The 22,199-nt window shown below is 38.4% G+C and overlaps 1 protein-coding gene across 7 annotated transcripts in view; it reads right to left on the bottom strand.

The window, feature by feature from the left end:
- Nucleotides 1–22,199, bottom strand: part of LOC105033322 (pentatricopeptide repeat-containing protein At4g04790, mitochondrial) — a 99,747-nt gene that overhangs the window by 31,805 nt on the left and 45,743 nt on the right. For all 7 annotated transcript variants that reach the window (XR_003798893.2, XR_012141558.1, XM_010908066.4 and 4 more), the window contains 2 exons: nt 14,624–14,722; nt 327–446 (listed from right to left, as the gene is read on the bottom strand). Coding sequence is in view for 5 of the 7 variants with exons in the window: in XM_010908066.4 (XP_010906368.1) it covers nt 327–446; nt 14,624–14,722 (219 nt within the window). In the remaining 2 variants the exon portion in view is untranslated. The remainder of the gene's footprint in view (nt 1–326; nt 447–14,623; nt 14,723–22,199) is intronic.

The following is a 22,199-nucleotide window of genomic DNA, read 5'->3' as shown; positions in this document are numbered from 1 at the left end:
GCAAAGTGATGATATTTTAGAGTGAGACAATAACATTGATGATAAGTTGCAATTAATACAAATGTGCCATGACTGACAGTCCCCACAGAAACATGCTTACAGAAGCTGTCCTGTTATCACATGTTAGAAGTTATAGATCCTCATGTAGAGCAATGGAATTGGAGATGCATGTACACTATACTATGGTAGCAATGGAGCTGAAACTGAATGGCAGAAGATTTGGTATTCCATATAATTCACAAATCCAAAAAAATAGAAAGTTTACCACCATAACAAGAAAGAAATGACTGGAACATGAAAGTTTCAATGTTCTACAGCTAGCAAACCTTGCCAATATCCTTCTCAGATTCACAATTAGATATCAAGTAACTGAAAGTCTCAGAATCTGGTTTTATATTTGCATCTTCCATTTGCTTGAGAACCATCAATGCTCCACAATTATTTTTCTGAAAGAAAGGAACCATCAAGAACAAAATCAATCAGAGATGAGATGTAAAAATATGGGAGATAAGGCCCCAACAAAATGCAAGAACACAAAACAAGAGCTAACATTTAAAGAGATTTCTCAATTAAAGATCGGAAAATAAACCACAAGCTTATAGTACTAGAAAACTATAATCTTCTTCTATAAGCTTCACTCTCCCCAAATCCATGAGAGGATGCTTGCTGCGCAATTTCTAAATAAACAATTCAACGATCCAGGAAGACTATGATGCAACAGATTCAGAATTTTTAAGACAACTTTTTTGGTACGGGTACATACATCTACAACACAACGCTTTTATCTGAAAAATGTTCGCATGGACGTTAATGAAACTATGAAGACAAACTGAAGAAATCTTGATCTCGGAATAGGTTTCAGTAATGGAAACAAAAGAACTTAAGGCCTCCAACTGACTTCCACACCATCTGATGTTTTCTGTTTTTCAAAATACTAGATTATAACCCCATGGATGCATGGCATGAGATTTTTTTTAAAATAATATTTGATTTTATTTATCTATTTTATTATAACTTCGCAGAGGGGTGCGATACACCGGGGCATTGGATAAATAGGCTGATTGGATTGTAAGAGTGCCTCCGTTCCTCAAACCTTGTTGTTGTGGGCTGACCATGCTGCATATTGAAGCTACAAAGAATGGTTTATGCCCTTTGTTTGATCTAGATACTACAAATTTATCCCTAATGCAAGTTTGGGATAAATGATCTTGTTTTTAAGAATCACAAAGAGTGTTAGGTTAAAAAGTCCCAACTTTCCGATAAATGATGCAACTAAACTAAAACTACATTACTCAAAGTAAATAAGCTGAACATCTTCAGTGGGCAAGATAACTGAAAATCTTCCTGACTGCTAAAAGTTGAAGTATTTCATTAAGCCATCAAGGACTGTCTTCCTCCAAATATTAGTGGATTCACAGAGTAAAATCAAGAGAATTCTCCAGAAATGATTCAGCTTTTGAACAGTAATAATTCATCCTTGTGCAATAGCATGATGTTTCTTGACACAACCAATCAGATATGGAAGGTTGCTAGGAAATAAGTCATCAATTGAACGAAGCTAGATCACTGTCTTTTAAAGTAATATTGATAATAATAAAAGGTAAGCATCGTGCCCATCCAACATAAATTATGATAGCAGTCTTTTCCCTGGTCACAAGAATCAAACTTCATGGCTCATTGAAAGAATTAAACCTAGCATAGAGCTTATTATTAAAGACTTAAAGTTAAGGAAATTTGTATGTCTTATACATAATTGTTTTCTTGAAGCTTGAACAGACGATCCGAACTCCTCCTACCACCTTGAAACTTTTTATGATGCAAGTAGAAGGAAGCTAATGGACACTTCGATTGATGGAGTCCCCACCCTTCCTCTCCACTGCTCAGGCTGCCACCCTATCAGACCCCCCCAATCCCACCTTTTGCACCATTTGATGTTTTGAGAGGCCACCCGGACGGTCGGGAGGAAGAAGATACCTATGGCATCAAAGTCAGAGAAGTTGAGATGGTACAATGCTTGAAATTGGGGTCAGCAAGGGAGAGGGAAGAGGCAAGCAAGAGAACATGGGGGCAAGAAAGATCTCTGGTTGGGGTCACCAATGACCTAAACAAAGGGGGGAAGGGGGCTCAATAGTGGGGGTTGGGAAAAGCTAGGGACGAGATTGGGGGAACCATCTGTTATGATTGCCGAGACGACAGACACGAGGAACTCACGGCGACAGAAGCCTACACGGAGCTCTCTAACATGGAGATCGTCAGCAGTGCCTGCTCTTTTTCTTTTTTTGCACATGTAGCGGAGGTGATTGTGTTGGGGGAGAGCTGCTCCTGGGTGAGGCCAATGTGCTCCAAGATCTTCTGGGTCCAAGCTGCCTGGGCACAGTACTCGGAGGCCTTGAGGCAGAGGTCGGCAACGACGATGGAGGCAATACAGGTTCGGGCCTGGGAGAGAAAGGCAAGGGCGTGGAGGTGCGCAACGCTGCGCGGTGTGTACTCAAACTCCGACACCTCCCTCCCCGCTGACTCAAACTCCGGTCACGACCATCTTGACCACCATCTTCAAGCCCTCCAACAGTACCAATAGCAGTGGAAGGGGGGATGGGCCAACACATCGAGGGCCAATGCCGCCCAAAGCATCGACTAGAGGCATTCATGCCACTGAGGAGGAAAGTATATGAAGAGATAGGGAGAGAGAAGGGGGATGAGGAAGCTATGAGAAGAATGGGAGGCGAAAGGTTCAAAGCAAAAAAAAAAAAAGCACTGCCTCGGGAAAAAATAAAACACGTCGCAGACGGAGGCTCTGCCAACGTAGATAGCCTCCATTTTAACATATATATATATGATTAACCACACTAACCTTTTTCTAAGCTCCTCCTTTTTCCTTCATTCTATATGTCTTTTATGCAGATAATATATTTAGCTCCCTCCTTCATAGGATTCGCATTAATAGCATTTTAGGAAAAACATCACTTCAAGCTCTTCAGCAAACAAAAAAAAAATTCTTTAATCATAAAAATGAATGTATTTTGGTGAACACATGTAAACAACTCAATGGAGTTAATAACATGCAAATGGTGAAAGCATATCACATTAAGTCCAATAAGTTTATGGAAAAGTCATGCTTAATTGAAAGTTTGAAACAATCTACTTTATCTTCAACCTGAAGTGCAACAAATGCCATTGAAACCTTTGAGGAAAAAGATAATTATATTTCCTTATTATTTACAATGGCATAATAGCTGTATAAATACATAAGGGATGACCATATTTTCAGGATCAAATCCCAACAAATAAGAAAATAAAATAAAAATCAATTAACAAATAGATCAAACTTGAATTAGCATTATTCTAGGTAAGTTGAGAGATTTTAGGGATTTTAACACTCCCCATCAAGCTGGTGAATAAATATCTTCCATTCCCAACTTGCTTGTAAATTTCTGAAATCTAGCTGTAAGTAGTTCTTTTATTAAAACATCGGCTAATTGACAATCTAATAGTATATAAGGGGTGCTAATCAAGCCACTGTCCAGCTTTTCTTTTATAAAATGTCTATCTATCTCAATGTGCTTAGTCCTGTTATGTTGAACAGGATTATGCACATTATTTATAACAGACTTGTTGTCACAACACAACTTCATAGTTCCTTCTCTTTTAATTCTGAGATCGTCCAGAATTATTTTTAGCCACAAAAGTTCACACAATTCATGAGCCATAGATCTAAATTCAGCTTCAGCACTGGATCTCACAACCACATTCTATTTCTTGCTTCTCCATGTAACCAAATTTCTTCCAAAGAAGGTGCAATAGCCAGACGTTGATCTCCTGTCTATTTGGGATCCTACATAATCTGTATCTTTGTACGCTTCTAAAGTCAATACTTTTCTCTTTTTAAATAAAATTTTCTTTCCTAGTGTTGCTTTGAGGTAATGGAGGATTCTATGAACCGCTTGCAAATGTTCCTCCTTTGGATTATGCATGAATTGACTTATCATACTGAGTATGCGATGTCTGGTCGTGTGAGAAAGGTAGATCAATCTTCCAACAAGTCTTTGATATCTTCCTTTGTCCACTATGTTGCCTTCTTCTGTCCTTCCTATTTTGTAGTTTGGATCAATAGGTGTGCTTAATGCTTTGCTGTCGAGATTCCTTGTCTCTTTGAGTAGATCTAGCACATATTTTGTTTGAGAGATGAAAATGCCCCTTTTTAGTATGCTACTTCAATGCCTAGGAAGTACTTGAGGTGTCCTAGTTCCTTGATTTCAAATTCTCGAGCTAGATGATTCTTAAAGGACTCCTTTTCAACTTCATCATTCCCTGTCACAATGATATCATCTATATAGACCAATAGAGTAGTGAGTTCACCTTTAATTGAGTGCTTGATAAACAATGTATGATCCCCTTGACTCTGTTTATATCCCATTCTCAACATGGCCTTTGTAAATCTCCCAAACCATGTTTTGGGTGATTGTTTCAAGCCATAAAGTGCCCTTTTTAAACGACATGCCTTATTGGCCCCAAAACTCCCATCAAATCTGGATGGAGGTTCCATGAAGACTTTCTCCTCTAAGTCCTCATGTAGGGATGCATCCTTGACATCAAATTGCTGTAAACACCAATCAAATATAACAGCAATAGATAATAAAATTCGCACAGTATTCATCTTCGCTACATGTGCAAAAGTTTCTTGATAGTCCACTCCATAGGTTTAAGTATATCCTTTCGCAACTAATCTCACTTTGTACCTCTTAAGAGACCCATCAGCCTTATATTTCAATGTATAAACCCATTTACATCCCACCAGTTGTTTTTCTTTAGGGAGAGCGACAATCTCCCAAGTCTTATTCCTCTCTAATGTATTCATTTTCTCTTTCATGGCTTGTACCCAATTCTTATTTTTTAATGCATCTTGCATGGTTTTGAGAATGTCAATTGAGTTTATAGTAGTGAGGAAACTTTTGTGTTGTGCAGATAGTCTATGAAAGGAAACAAATTGTGAAATTGATGATGGGTGCAATTTCTAGTTCCTTTTCTCAAAGCAATTGATAAGTCCAAATCTTAGGGTGTAGGGTCTGTAGGATCAGACTCAATAATAGTAAGAGAAACAGAAATTTTATTATTTGGATCCGGCTCAGATTCATGAATTTGTCTCAGCTCTGGATTGAACTTCCTTCTCGAGTATGTTTAGTAGTTTCGCTAGTGATTTAGAGCTTGGCTACTGCTGCTGTTCCTCTTGTAATTCCAATAGAGGTACTGATGGAGGAGGAGAAGAAGAGACCTGCAAGGGGGGACAGGCCAGCAGAGGCAAAAAAAGAGAGATAGGAGATACTGAATTATCAAAAATGATACCCTATTCCATACCTACATTAGTCTTCTCCCCCTGACGATAGGAATGGGAAGGTTGGAAAAATGGTTCATTTTCTTGAAAGGAGACATCTATGGAAACGAAAACTTTTCGGATAGAGGGTAGATAATATTTGTATCCTTTTTGTGTGTTTGAGTAGCCTATAAATATGCATTTGAGAGCTTTAGGATCAAGCTTACTCCTATGTTGTTGGTAAATATGGACAAAAGACAAACAACCGAACACTCTAAGTGATAGAGTGTTTGAATAATGAAAATGTGGATAGAAGTCGGATGGAAGCTCTATAGGACTCTTGTGATCCAGAAGTCGTGAAGACACTCGGTTTATTAAATAGGCTGCTATTAGAACAGCCTCCCCCCACAGTTTTTTAGGAGCATTGGACTAAAATAAGAGGGCTCGAGTGACATAAGTGCCTATTTTTTCATTCAGCCACTCCATTTTGTTGGGATGTGTCAACACAAGAAGACTGATAGATAATGCCTTCATTTTGCAAGAAGGTGGATAGAGTTAGGTTGAAATAATCCCTAGCATTATCCGATCGAAATCTTTTAATAGGAACTCCAAATTGTGTCTTTATTATTTTATAGAAAATGAAAAAAATGTGGCTAACTTCAAACTTCTCTTTCATGAGGAATAATCAAATTGTTTTCGTGCAATCATCAATAAATGAAACAAACCACTTAGCACCAGTGATATTAGGGATTTTAGATGATCCCCAAACATCAGTATGTACCAAGAAAAAAGGATGGAATGGCTTTGTATTACTCAAAGGAAATGACACACGATGATGTTTTGCAATTGTATAAAGTATCACAATAAAAACTATCAATAGGAACATTTTTAAAGAGTAAAAGAAACATTGTCTTTAGTAATTGAAATGTTGGATGTCCAAGATGAAGGTGATGAAGCCAAATTTTAGATTTATTGGATGAGGTGGAAGGATTAGAGAGGATATTTTTGGAGAAGCACGAGAGAGTCAACTAAGCCCCTTCATCCATAGAACCATTCACACCTTCAAGAAGATAGAAGCCATTCCTTTCCTCAGCAAATCCAATCATCTTCCCCAAATCCTGTTTCTGAAACACACAATGAGTAGGAAAGAATGTCACTTGGCAATTCAAATTTTTTGCAAGCTGATGAATAGAAATGAGATTGGTGGACAGCTTGGGAACATGGAGGACATTCTGTAAGGAAAGAGAATATGTTAATTTGATAGTTCTCTATCTTGCAATAATTATTGGAGTGCCATCAGCAACAGTAATTATCTTATTGCCTGGCCTTGACTTATAGATATCAAATTTGGTGGGAATATTGGTCATATGGTCAGTAGCTCCTGAATCAACGATCCAGGAGCCGAAATTGTTCACAGGATTGGCATTAAAAATTTCAAAAATGAGACACTTACCAGATTGAGTCAATGAACATGAGCTAGAGGAATTAGAGAGGAAGTTGAGTAAACCTCACAATTTTTCAATCTCATCTTTGCTGAAATCTCGGATTTCTTCTTTTTTCAAGGTTGGTTTATCCGGTGGAGGTCCCTCCTTATTTGTGCAATTGGCTAGTCCCCTTTGCTGACTCTTAAATCTGCCATTGCGACTGAGAACTTGGGCTTTGCCATGAACTTTAAAGCAATTATCCTTCATGTGGCGTGGCTTTTACAATAGGTACACCAAAAATTGTCTCGAATGGATTGTTTTGGAGAGGAGCTATCATTTGACTTGTCACCATAGCCTTGGCCAAGAGAAGTCGACTTGCCGCCTCCATCCAGAGTCTTCGTAGAGATCATTGCTGAACTTTCGGTGGACTAAGTTTCTAACATAACAGATCGTCGATTTTCTTTAGCACGAATAAAGGAGAAAACTTCATTCAATGGAGGCAACCGATCCTTCCCAAGAATTGTGCACGGAGTGGATCAAATTCCACGTTCAGTCTTGCAAGAAATTAAAAAATACGATCCCTTTCCACCAAATTGACAAGGGCCTTAGCATCTTCACTGCAGTGCATCTTAATATCTTGGTAGTGATCCAACTCAAGCCAAAATCCATTCATGAGATTGTAATATTCTATAACAGAGAGATTACCTTGCTTGGTGGTCGAGATTTTGGTCTTGATTTCATAGATAACAACAGCATCTTGCATTTTGGAGTACGTTTGGCGAACGGTGTCCCAAATATCCCGAGCAGTAGGCAAAAACATCAAATTTTTGCTAATATCCAATTGCATGGAATTCCAAAGCCATGACATAATCATAGAGTCCTTGTCCCATGCTGGAAACTTGAGATCGATAGAACTTGATCCTATTTCAGTCAAGTGACGAATTTTGCCATGCCCCTTGAGAAATGTCTTGACGATCTGTGACCACTAGAGGTAGTTTTTTCCATCCAACCGCAGGAAGAAGTCATGCTTTGGAGTTCCCCATGAGTAGTGGGATTGCCGAATCAGTCTAGTAGAATTACTGGCCACAATTTCAGAGGCTGTAGTAGTGGCTTCTGACATGGTTCAGCGACGGAGGAGAATGGGACGAGCAATAGCTAGTAACGGCAACAAAGGCCAGAGAGACATAGGATCGAAGGCAATGAAGGTCTTAAAAAAAATCAGAAGGTGTCTAAGGAACCTTGCTCTGATACCATGAGGAAAAAGTTAATTGTATTTTCTTATCATTTACAATGGCATAATAGCTGTATAAATACATAGGAGATGACCATATTTAGAGGATCAAATCCCAAAGAATAAAAGAATAACCATATTTAGAGGATCAAATCCCAATCCCAAAGAATAAGGGATAACTATATTTAGAGGATCAAATCTCAACAAATAAAGAAACAAAATAACAACCAATTAACAAATAGATCAAAGCCAAATTAGCATTATTCTGGATAAGTTGAGAGATTTTAGGGATTCTAACAACCTTCTTAGTTCTTAGAAGATTTTAAGCATTGTGATAGCCCTTCTGTAGTGACCAAAAATATTGTCACATCAAGAGAGAACTTGCCTCTGCTTAGTCTTCATGGCAAGCTTTTGATGAAGATGAAAATCATGAGTCCCATGATCATGTAAAAACATCCAAGGGGATCACATGGCTCAGAAGATTAAAATAATAAATTCTTTCGTCCTGAACAGAAGTTCTTAGTTTGTTGAAACTCTTGGAGAAGTAACATTGATCTTGGTAGTGAACAGATATTGTGAGCATCGTCCACTCAAGAACTATAAATCCCAATGGCTTTTGGAATATGACTTTGTACCCATATTTGCTATGCCAGTATCAGGGCAAGTACCAATCGGCCAGCAGCATAGTTCGGTATGCCCCCATATGCTGAACCGGTACCGCCGGCCGTTTCGACCGACCGGCGGTACGGTTCGATATGGTTTCATACTGTACCGAACCGACGATCCGAACCGGAAGAAAAAGAGAGAGAGAAAGAGGAATAAAAAAAAAGAGGGAGGGGAAGGAGCCGATGGGGCCGTCGAACGGCCTCCGACTGGCCGTCGTGGCCGTCAGAGGGCGCAGTCCACGCGCACGGCGCTGTAGGCGTGAAACAGGGACATCGCCTCTGTTTCACAAATTTTTTTAAAAAATATAGTTTTAAGTGAAGTCGGCAAACAATTTACCGGCTTCACGATTTTTGGTCTTTTTAAAAAAAATTCTTAAGTCGGCAACCCAGTTGCCGACTTTATAAGTTTAAAACAAAAAAAAAAAAATCGAAACAGACGTCGTCTGTTTCGAAAAAGAAAGGGGACGGAGCCGTGGAGGGGCTCCGCCCGCTCGACTGCCCTCAGGCCATCGGTGTCGGCTCGCCGGCCATCGGGAGCCTCGCAACGAAGGCACCATCCGTCCGGTAGGTTCTCCGCCCCCCCTCCGAGCGCTCTCTCTTTTTTGCTCTCTTGAAAGCCCTATCGGGCGAAATGGGACTCGAAAGCCCTCCGACGGCCGCAGCCGGCCACCGCCAGCCTCCGACGGCTCCCACCTCCCTCCTTCCCCTCCCCTCTCTCTCTTTCTCACTTTCTGTTCTTTTTTCTTCGGTACCGTCGGTGTACCGATTTTACTGGCCAAATCATGCCGGTTTTCCATCGATCCGGTACGAAATGGGGTGTACCAGCTGGTTCAGCACGGTATGGCAAACCTTGCCCCATACCATTCTATGCGAAGCCCGAACCAACATAGCAAAAAGAGTGGGGAGAGGGAGAACTGAAGAGAGAAAAAGAGAGAGAGGGAGAGAGCAAAAGAGGGCGAGGAGGCTAGCGGTGGTTGTCAGAGGGCTGGGGAGGCCCTCAGATGGCCGGATTTGCCTCCTCGGCCACTACTGGATCGAAATATAAGTGATGCCCCTATTACGATCGTAATTTCAATTTTTTTTTTTGCTGATTCACAATGGAGTCGGCAACACGCCCCTCTTCCAACCCAGTGGAGGCCAAGAAGGGAAATCCGACCATGAAGGGGCCTCCACGGCCTCTCCCGCTCCTTCCCTCCCTCCCCCCTCTCTCTTTATTTTCCTCTCTCTGGAGGAGGGCGGAGCTCTAGAGGCTTTAGCAGCAATCCGATGGCCTCGACAGGTCTCCAGCGGCCTCCCCGACCTTCCCTTCTCCTTCCCTCCCCCCCCTCTCTTTTCCTCTCTTTCCTTCTCCCTCCCCCATCCTCACCAATGTTTTGTTTTAAATGCCGGAACCATCCCGATCGGTCACCGATACAATTCAGCACGCCCCAAACCAGGTGGTTTAGGACGGTTTGGCAAACCTTGCTTTATACATTGTTGATGTGGATCTTGCCATAGGAATCAAGGAACATGTTGTCTAAAGCTTAGTGGTGCAAAAACTAGATGGTCATGTGCAAGAAAATATTAGAATGAACATTAAAATAGTGCAATAGTCTGACACAACTATAATAAAACAGAACACAAGTACTTTGTTATTCAATTAGTCCAAGGAATGGATGTAGTAGGCAATGAATTAATCAAAATGATGCCAAGGGGAAAAAACATAGTACTAAGGAAACTTTCTGATTCTGCACACTATAATGTAGTTTTTTATATGCAGGTTAGATATATTGAGTGTTTGAAAGTAAAAAAAATCAGAAACAAGCCAATTTGACAAGAATGCACCAGACGTTGACATTGAACTGAATGGGCATGTGAATCAGTTTCTTTTTAAACTGAATTTCTTTGTGTAACTTTCAAAGATAAATCAATTTCAACCTAACTATAGACTAGAAATTTTATATTTATTATTACATAAAGTCCTTGATATCTTTGTATATTTTTCAAAGATAAATCGATTTCAATTTTACCAGTTCGAGGGGGATTAGGAGGCCCTCAACTCGATACAAACTCTTACCTAATTTTTATCCTTACAGTTTCATGAAGCCAAATTACAAAAAAAAAAAAAAAAAGTCAACTCTCCAACACAAACCTGGATGTCACTTATAAACCGACCTTGCATGAATCTTTAGACATGACATGATCAATTTGTCATCCTATGTCAGAATTTTCCAAAGATGAAGGTATGATACCATATCTGTCCATATCATACGGTTCATGCTTCAGACTATGCTAGACAATTACATGCTTACCAATTTCTTGAGCAAAACATACATTGGTGTGGATATAAATGAAACGTTTACTTTACAATGTGGTACTTCAATCTAATATTTAAAAAATCAAGGTATATACCATATTAATCATCTGCAGGTACAGTATGCAGCATGTACCATATTAAGCTGGTGCATTGCCAGTCCAAATGAGGAAAAAGGGATGTGGCAAGTGGTACAGGGTCAATACAGGCAATACAGGATAGTTTGGGCACTACAGGCCCGTAGCTTCATCTTCAGAACTGTCCCGATAAATGTAGTGTACTGATTCTAAACCACCAGAGTAAATACAGAGCACTGCCAGGTTGATACATGCAATACAAATCATTGCTTTGATCATTAAATTTTTCTGGAGGGATCCTACAGAACTACATTGAATAAATGGTCAGATCCATGTTTAAAAATACTGCCTAAGAACGCATGTATATGCAGCCATTATATGTGGTTGGGCCGCATATAGACCAAATAGACGGCTTGATTAGCATTTTGTGGATACATATATAGTAGGATTAGGATTATGTGGCTGCATATGCAGCCTAATTACCATTATACAACTGCATACATGGTTGTGTGACCACCTATGCTGCCATTCTTATTGAGGCCAGGTGAATAAGGCATACTCAAGCTCATGGTCGATTGGTTGTGGGTTTCAAGTAGGTTGGATGTATATTAACAATGCCAATATGTTAATTATGCTAAAGTTTTGCACTGAAGTTAATTAATTATACCATAGTTATTACAACTAATAAGTACTACGCACTAATTGTTAGATGTCACTATGATTAATATTGCTATTATTTACAAAAATGCTTCAAATACCAAACTGCATTTGTGCCTGCATATGTGACCCATATAATGCATATGCACTACATGGTCCCTTAACCATCTGCATACCATCGTTGTCTTTTAAAATATTGCTCAGGCCTAGTTCCATATTCTAAACCCATACAAGCTTGAATGACGTATGCTAAATAATAAACTACGACCAAGTGACCAACCAAACACAACCCACTTGAATATAGATGGATAATTAGGGAAAATGAGCATAAGTTTGTTTGAGGTTGTGATACATTGTAAAAACAACTCCAAATTCTTCTTTTTCTTTCCTAAGCTCCACCTTTATTTTAACAAGCGATAGGAATCATGAGGTTTTCATCCCTAAACGAGGTGCTAAAAAAGGCATACAAGTTTGTGAATCAACATCAATGACCTAGCACCTTGATTGGCGATTATGGGGCATCACACAGAGTCATGATATAGTTGTTTTAGGAATTATAGAGTATTTCTGTCTATTCTCATGTCTTTTTTTTCTTTTGGTATTTAGTGCTAGTGTTTTTTTTTATTCAAATTGCTTAGCAACCTCATATATTGAGATCTAACTTGGTAGATGGTGAAAGTCAAAATGGATATAAAAACTAAATTGTTTCATCTGCCATTCCTAACTATCACCTAATCCCTACTCCATCAAAAGTCAATATGTTAACTTCAAGTTCTCTAGGTCCCCCAAAGCTATGTACATAGAAAAATATATGCAGGGATAAGAGCATCGTTCTCCAAACCAGACGGTTCAGAGCGTACCGAACCATACCGATGGAAAATCGGTCCGGTTCTGACGTACAAAATGGCACAGCGGCTGTCTCGAAGGGAGTGAGAAGAAAGAGGAGGGAGAGAAGAAGAGGGAGAGGAAGAGGAAGAGAGGGCCTCCAGCGGCCGTCGGAGGCCATCCAAGCTCGATAAGGGCGAAAGGAGGGGAGAGAGAGGGGGAGATCCTTATCGGATGTCTGGAGGCCATCGAAGGCCTCCGAATGGACGGCAATGCTACCACGACATCTCTGACGACCGACAAACCAGCGCTGAGTGACCAGAGAGCGGCGAGACTAGAGGAGGGCCTCCACCCTCCTCCGGTAATAAACAGAGGTTCACCACTATTTCGCATTTTTTTTTGGCTTTTATCGTGCGAAGTCGGCAATGCAATTGCCGACTTCGCCATATTTTTTTTTTTTATAATTTTGATTGAAGTTGGCTGTGCCGACTTCGCACAATAAAAGCCAAATGGAGGGCAGAGGCTCTTCTCCGGCCTCGACTGTCCTCGGATCCCTCGACGCTGGCTCGCCAGCCATCGGAGACGTCACAAAGGCGTCGCTGTCCTTCCAAAGACCTCTGACGACCTCCAGACATCCGATTACGATCTCCCCCTCTCTCTCCTCTCTCTCCACCCTTACCAAGCTCAACAAGAGCTCGAATGGCCTCTAGAGGCCCTCTCTTCCTCTCCCTCCCCTTCGCCCCCTCTTTCTCTCTTCCTCTCTTTCTTCTCCCTCTCTCCTTCTCTACCCTATCGGTTCGGCCCAGCACGGATCGGTACAAATCCATACCGAACTATACCATCAGCCGGTTGGCACAGGATCCAGTTTTGATTCGGCGGTCCTTGGATAAGAATCATAATCCAGCTTTCCTTGTTCTGCCAAGAAGCATGTTCTCTATTTTATAAGGCCCCATTTGGTTCAGGGATAGCAAAATAGGATTAAATCAATTAAGTTGCAAGTTAAAGTTATTCCACCATTTCAGGCAGTAATTTTGCCTTGTGGTTAAATGGGTAAGCTAGTTAAAGGGGTTCAGTGTTGTCATATTTTCTGAAATTCCTATTTTACCCATCATTAAGATTTAAAAGTGCTCTATCCCAATGTAAAAAGTTGCTAACTAGCTGGGAAATGGCATAAATATCAAAAGGACTTGCTCCATCTCAACGATGAACCAAATGGTGCCTAAGTGTATACTTAGGCAAGAATAATAAAACTTGCTATTCCTCATGCCACCCTTGGGAGTAGTGGTTTGAGAAACACAGTTAAAATCAAGAAAAGCATCTCAGCATTTTTAAGTTTGAACAATGCAAGAGATGTAGAAGTTCAAGAATAACTACAATTGTAATTCCAGTATGCCGCAATTTGGAGCATAACTTTTTGGACCTATTTGCTCCCTCATAACTGCAGAGATCAAACTCAAGTTCAGTCAAAAGAGTACACTTCCAACTTCCAAGTGTTTGTTTCCCCCTAAATAAGCATGAACATGGTAACACCAGTTCAATCAAAAAGGCCAAACTTGACTTCAGAGGGGAAGGCTCTGAAGTCAAGTTTCCCATAGCAAAACATTTATTGCTACTTTAATGCTCTCCCATTCACTCATCTCACAAATATTTAAGTGTTCATCACCAACCCACTTATTATGCCCCAAATTCCTGCCAAAAAACAGCAGAACTCTAGTTCTCGGAACTCGAATCTCACACTTAAATGTAGAAATCTTGGAACTTGAAATCTTATGAAACCTAGTCATGACAAAACAAACAGCAGACCCTAGTTCTTGGAATTTGGGATCCCACATTTCCAACATAGAAAAAGAAAAAAAAAAAGACCCTTATGGAGCCCAGTCATGAAAATAAGAAAAAAATTTAGAAATTTCGCTATTCAAGAAATGTATATCCAAAGTCTTATGAATCAAACATGAAGAATCTGCAATATGCAGTAACACAATGTGACTGTCAGCAGTAATAACTCTATAGGTAGAATGTCTATGTAACATGATATCCAGTCAAGAGCAAACTTTTGAATGGATAAACAAAAGGTCTCTCTAATATGTTCCAACTAAAAATGAAAACTTCAAAATAAAAAAATAAATTAATCTAATACACTTGCCTGTCTAAAATATCCAGCCATGATAGCATTATACATGCCTGCTGTAGGCATCTCATTCATCTCTTCTGCATCTGTCAGCAGGTTGTATGCACCTTCAAACTGCACAGAATTCAATTGAACTAAATATCGCCCCTCAATGGCAAGTACGCAGAATATTTATAAAAATATGTACCATATATAACATAAAAAACATTCACTCAAGAACTTTAACATGCCAATAAAAAAATTGACTAGCCTCCATAAAGTTTTTTTGAATGTACACAATATAAAGCTATTCCTGCAGAATAATTTTTTTTAATATATCAAATATATCTGGAGATAATAAACCAGGGTGGTAGAAAACAAAACATGAACTGGTAAGCTACTATTTCCACAGGACAATGAAACAGACCTAGAAACAATATAAGCACTAGTTATGAGTTTGTCCAGAAAACTTGAAACAAGTTTCTTGGGCATTTAAGAGTGGATAATAGAGCAATGATCTAGAGCTTCATAGGTGGAATTTATGAAAACAATATAAAATGGAACAGTTTAGAAGCCTGAGTGTTGGAAGGAATGATACTAAAACATAAGTAGCAACATCGTGGATATATACAAAATTGACGTGTGAGTCTCAATGTGGGGGAGGGGGGGGGAGGTTTCAAGACATACATATGGCCAAATAGCTATGTTATAAAATTAGTGCACAAATCAAGTTTCCTAAGCAACTATAGACCATAGGGAGGAGCAGAAATAAATTATGTAAGGAAATGAGATAGACAAATCAACATAAGAATACTAGAAGAGTGAAAGAATTATTTGTCATGTTGTTTCGAGAAAGGTATGCAGCAAGGACCGTGGAACCGGAACCGGACGTCATGCTAGCCGACCGGCGGTATGGTTCGTTACCATTCCATACCAGCCCATGCCGGGCCGAACCAACAGGGCAGAGAAGAGGAGAGGGAGAAGAAAGAGAGGAAGAGAGAGAGGGGGGAGAAGGAGAGGGAGAGGGAGAGAGGACCTCCGGCAGCCACCGAAGGCCATCCAAGCTCTTATCGAGCTCGATAAGGGTGGAGTGAGGGAAGGACCGAAGGATAGAAAGGGGGAGTCCTCCTTACCTAGTGTTCAGAGGCCGTCGAAGGTCTCCGGACGGACGACGACGCCGCCACGACATCTCCGACAACTGGTGAGAGAGCGGCAAGGGTGGTCGGTTGCCGACTTCAACCAAAATCTTAAAAAAAATAAAATACGGCACCCTCTCTTCCTCTCTCTCTTTTCCTCTCTTTCTTCTCCCTCCCTCCGAGACGGCCATCATGCCGTTTTCTATGCCGGAATCAGATCGATTTCCAGTGGTACGGTTTGGCACAACCTGAACCGCCCGATTTGAGATGGTTCGAAAAACCATGGTATGCAGTACCTATACCGCTATACAGCTGTACCGGCATCTATACTAATTGGCCAGCAGTATGGTACAATCTAGTACCATGTCATGCCATTTCAATGCATACCAACAAAGGAAATCCAGTGAAGGAAAAGTAGATTGAGAGAGACAAAATGAGAGATGGAGGGAGGAGAGGAGAGGAAAGGAGGGATAGAGGGAGGGAGATGCTCGAAGAGAGAGGGAGAAGGGCTCGAAAGTCGAAAGCCCTCTTCTCCTCTTGAGCTCCTTTGCAGGGTGCACCCTTGTTTCGAAATGAAAAAGGTCTACATTCTTAATTTTTTTGTGACCTTTTAAGTGAAGTTAGATTAGCTTCACATAAAAAGATTAGGGCAAAGCCCCTATTTTGTTTTGAAACAGTAGCGCCTCCTATGGCCTTGTGAAGAAGCTAAGGAGAGGAGAGTTTTCAAGCCGGCTCTCTTTCCCTCTCCTGGCATCTCTCAGCCTCCCTCTCCTGCTCCCTCCCTCTCTCTTTTCCTCAGTCTCCTTCTCCCTTTCTTGTTTCGCCTCCTTTTCCCTCTCTTCTGTTTCACCGGATTTCTCGAACCAAAGGGCAAAACTATGCCAGTACGGCTCCGTGTATCCAAACTAGGTATTTCAGGGCAATACAACATTCCATGGTTTTAAGTGTTTAATGGTAACAAGAGCAGTTAGATCACTAACACATTTGAGTTGGTGATGCACTCTAAAGCCGAACATAAGGACTCATCTTGTAATAAAATACGAGGACCAAATCAAAAACCAAAATGTAATACAAGCTTCACTGGATAAGTTATATGCTTCTAGCTATCTGATGCAACACAAAGCTGTTTTAACCTCTTTGTAATCCAACATAGGTCATGACTTTTCGAGCCCAATAATGTTGTAGGATCCAAGCGATCTTACATAGCATCTGATTCTATGAATCGTTCTGAAAGTAACACTTTTATTTTGAGTCTGATTAGATTATGGATGGGTGTGGGTAAAGAAGTTAGTCCAAGAAAGTAGGATATATTTAGCAACTTGGAATATAAGGTTGTTGACAAAGAAATTGATGGAACTAGTAGATACAATGGCCAAGAGAGCTAACATAGCTTACCTGCAAGAGACTAAATGGGAAGGAAGAAAAAGTGAAGTTAGTTGGTAAGACAAGTTACAAACTTTGGTATACAAGAAAATATAGAAATAAAAATAGAGTAGGAACTATTGTAGATAAGAGTTTAAAAGATTGTTGATATTAAGAAGGTAAGAGATAGAATAATCTTGATAAAATTGATCTTAGAAGTCTATTAATATCATTAATACTTATGCTCCTCAAATAGGATCGGATGAAGCTACAAAGCAATGCTTTTAGGAGGGCGTGGATGGATTAATTCAAGAGTTATCTACTAGAGAAAAGATATTTATCAGAGGAGATTTGAATGGAATGTGGGAAATATAGTATAGGTTTCTAAAAAGAAAGCATGAAAGGTATGGTATTGGAGATATAGATGAGAATGGAGATGCCATTCTCGACTTCACAGTGGTATATGACCCTTGTTATCTCAGACTTGCTTTAAAATAAAGGATTCTCACTTGATAACATTTAACTATAGGTATAATACTAGTCAAATAGATTTAGATTGACTAAGTTTTATGTAAAGATTGTAACGTTATATCGAGTAAGAGTTTAATATAGATTGGTAGTTTTAGATGTGTGCATTATAAAATGAAAGAGGACTAACGAAAACAGGAAAACAAAGACTAAGTGGTGAAATTTGCAGGGAGAGAAATAAAGGGCTTTTAAAGATAGAAAATTGAAGGAGGGAAAATGGGTTATAGATGGAGAAGTCAATACCATGTGCGAAGAGATGGCAAATAATATTAAGAAGTGGTTACAGAGGTATTAGGAGATCAAAGGGGAAAAAAAAAAGCAAACTTAGTCATGGAATGAGGAAATTAGGCTGCCAATTAAGGCTAAAAGAGAGCACTATAGAAAACTACTTAAAATGTAGGAATAGAGAAGCATGTGAAAGCTACAAGATGGCTTAAGAGGGACAAAAAAAATGATACAAGAGGCTAAATTCAAAGCATACAAAGAGTAATATCACAAATTAAAAGCTAATGATGGTGAGAAAGATACCTATAAAACTATAATACCTAAGAGAAAAGAAAACTAGAGACTTGACTCAGGTTAAATGAATCAAAGATGAAAACCAAAATGTTTTGGTCAAGGAAGGTGACATCAAATGAAGAAATTATTCGACAAGCTATTCAATGAAAGTCATGTAATAGATTTAGGATACTTTACTAGTTTTGCTGAGAATAGAAATTATAAGTATTACATAGAATTAGAATATTTGCAGTAAAAAATGCTATGAAAAAGATAAAAGTAGGAAAAGCAATGAGGCTTAATAGAATCTATATTGAGGTTTGGAAGAGTATAGGAGTTGTGGAAGTAACTTGGTTGACTTATTTATTTAATAAGATTTAAAGATTAAAAAGATGTCTGATGAATGAAGAGCACCATAGTACCGATTTATAATTATAAAAGTAATATTCAAAATTATTCTAACTATCATGGTATTGAACTCATGAGCCATCCTACAAAACTTTGGGAGAGAGTGGTTGAGCACAAACTAAGGTGGGACACAGATATCAAAGAACTAACTTGATTTCATGATAGGAAAGTCCACTATGAAAGCTATTTTTCTCCTTCAGAAGTTAAAGAAGAAATATAGAGAAAAGAGACGATCTTTATATGATGTTTCTTGATTTATCAAAGCATAAGATAGCCTTCCAAGAGAAGTCTCATGACAGGTGTTAGAAAAGAAAAAAATTATTAATTATATTAATAGGATTAAGAACATGCATGATAGAGTGGTCGCTATTGTGAGAACTACCTATGGTAATAGTAGTAAGTTTCCAAAAACGTTTACACCAAGGATCTACTCTAAGTTCTTACATTTTTGCACTAATAATGGATGACCTTACTAGATATATTTAGCATAATATTCACTGAAGCATATTTTTTGTAGATGATATAGTCTTGATGGATGAAATCATGGACTATTATACTGCCCCGAATTGTCTAGCATGGGGCATACCACATATCGGGTCAAAACCGATACGAACTGATATCCGGATCAATATAGACCCCATACTACCTGTACCGAGTATTGAGGCACATTAGGGCCTATCGAGGTACGTATCAACCCATATTGATGTATCAAAGTGTATAATGAGGTATACCCAGATAAAAAGTGGAAAAAGTGGTTCCATGGTTGTTTTGTTATGAGGTGTGCACTGTACGATATCGACCCATATTGCATTGGTATGGTACGCGGTATCGAGATTACGGACCTAGGATGAACTAAGGTTGGAGTTAATCATAAGTTAGAATTATAGAGAAGTACATTATAATTTAAGGATTTCGGTTAAGTAAGACCAAGACGAACATATGGAATCTAATTTAGTAAATTAGAAACAGAGATGAAGATAGATTGAAATTTGAGGATTGTTTAGTTCTTGATCATTTTTAGAATTTAGGATCCATTATTCATGAGGGGAGATTGAAAGATGTTATCTATAGGACTAAAGTAGGGTGGATAAATCCGCGAAGTGCAAATTCCTACCAAGTTGAAGGTAAAATTTTATAGGACAACAATACAACCAGCTATACTTTAAGGTTCGTTCAGTTGGGGTATGTCTAATTACAAAATAATATGATGATTCCTAGGAATCATTGATCTAAAAAAATAATCACGGAGGAAAATAAATTTTACTATATTTGGTTAGTAGAAAAATTAATCAAAAAAATAGCATCGGAAAAGATTAGTATATTTGGTTGGAGGCGATCTTATATGGGCATATTGCCAATTTTCTAACAATGCCCTTAAATTAGAAATAGAGATGAAGATTGATTGAGATTTGAGGATTGGTAAGTTCCCGATCATTTTCAGAATTTAGGATCAATTATTCATGAGGGGAGATTGAATGATGTTATCTATAGGACTAAAGTAGGGTAGATAGAACAGCAAAGTGCAAATTCCTACCAAGTTGAAAGAAAAATTTTATTAGATAGCAATATAACCGGCTATACTTTAAGGTTCATTCGGTTGGGGTATGTCAAATTACAGAATAATAAGATGATTCCTACGAATCATTTATCTGAAAAAATGATTGCAGAAGAAAATAAATTTTACCATGTTTGATTGGTGGAAAAATTACTCAAAAAAATAGCATCAAAAAAGATTACTATATTTGGTTTGAGACGATCTTATATGGGAATATTGTCAATTTTTTAACAATGCCCTTAAATAAACAATTCGGATAATAATATTTTTTTCAGTCCATGTGTTGGCTATTTATGGCCCACTTACATAAACACCATCAATATTGCCTATTTGGAATATTGAACTATATTTACATGAGTAAATAATTTTTTTAAGTCAATTACATATTTTTAGACAATATATTTCTTAATATAAATAAATTCTAGTATGTTTTAGTATGTAAATAAATATATTAATTATTAATAAATCCTACATTAGATTTATTGATAATTAATAAATATTTGTTAATTGTTTATTAATGATTAATATTTATTAATAAAGATACTAATATATTAAATATATTATTATTTATAAATATTACTAATTAATATATTTATAATATATTAGCATAATATATATTAGTATAATTAATATTAATTAATTTAATATTAATTATATTATATTAATATAATTAATATAATGTTAATATAATATAAGTGAGGATTTTTTCATCAAGAAATGATATTTTTAGATTACCGCCACTCAGTAATCTAGCATGGGACAACAAAAACCACCCCTTGGGGGTATTTGTTTTATCTTTTCTCTAAAAAAAAAATAGATATGAGACCCGCTATTTATTTTACCATCTTTCTCATCCACTTTTTGTACCACACATGATAATCTGGCTTGGGAAAATATTTTTCAAGCCAGATTACCCCAACCAAAGGGGCCCTTATATTACAAAATGTTAGGCAATTAAGAAGTAACATATGCATAAGATGAATGTGGTCAAAATGAGAATGTGGTCAAAATGAGAATGTGGAGATAGATATGGTAATACAAAAAAAGATGGAATAAAAATGAAGTCATTCGTAAAAAGATAGAGAGTCCTAATTGAGGACAAATTGAAAGGACCATTTAGATGGTTTGGACAAATATAACATAGGCCGAGGGATACATCAATATGGAGTGATTTGACATAGGTATAAGGAAAGAGAATAGAATTAGACCGAAAATCATATGGGATGAAGTAATAAGAAAAACTGACTATCATTTCATTGTTCAGAAATTGTGGCCCCAAATAAAGTGAAATGGAGGAAAAGGATGCATGAAGCCCACTCTAACTAGTTTAGGACTAAACTTAGTTGAGTTGAGATGAGTTGCATTCAAGTTTTAAATATCAGCATTGGATGACAATTTATGGAGAATTTAAAGTGAGTTTCTTCTCTTGTGATGCAGCACAAGATGCAGCCAACAAGTACCATGACCAACTAGACTATACAAAGCATTGAAAGAGCCAATGGATTCATGGCTGAAGACTGCAGCAAGGTCAGATATAGCCAAGGATTCAAGCCTCGGTAGGATGTCCTGTGGGACACCGGGATGGTGTACCATTCCATATGTCAAGACAGGATCATCCTACCATCATTCCAGTATCCCGATTGGAATGTCTTGGGATAGAATGTCCCAAATATCAAGATGGAGTGGGATGGTTGTTGGATGTATGACCTAAAAAGCCAATTGTTGGCTAACACATTGTATTTATTCCAGAACATATTTTTGTACTTGATTTATTGAAATTAATAAAATGGGCAATTATTTCCATCCTAAAGTAATATGTCCTAAAATCGTCCAAGGAGTTAATGGTCAATGACATATTCTCAAGAGTTGAGAATTTAAGACATGTCATTATAGATTAACTCCTGAATTACTTTCGATCATTGAATCATCATGAGAACAGTGATTGATCCGTCAAGATTGGTGCACGAATCGCTTCTCTTTGGATAGATGGATCTTGAGTCTACAGTGTAGGGCCACTGGAGCGAGAGTGCAAATGGTTGTTAGAAAACAATGGTACTGAGCGTGACCAACAATGAGAAGTCACTTGAATGTCTACTCACTCGTCAATGACCATCTCGATGCTATA

Source organism: Elaeis guineensis, chromosome 5 (genome assembly GCF_000442705.2).
Source record: "Elaeis guineensis isolate ETL-2024a chromosome 5, EG11, whole genome shotgun sequence".
NCBI classification, from domain to species: domain Eukaryota; kingdom Viridiplantae; phylum Streptophyta; class Magnoliopsida; order Arecales; family Arecaceae; genus Elaeis; species Elaeis guineensis.
The sequence above is the reverse complement of the archived record's forward strand: the minus strand, read 5'-3'. Positions and strand labels throughout refer to the sequence as shown.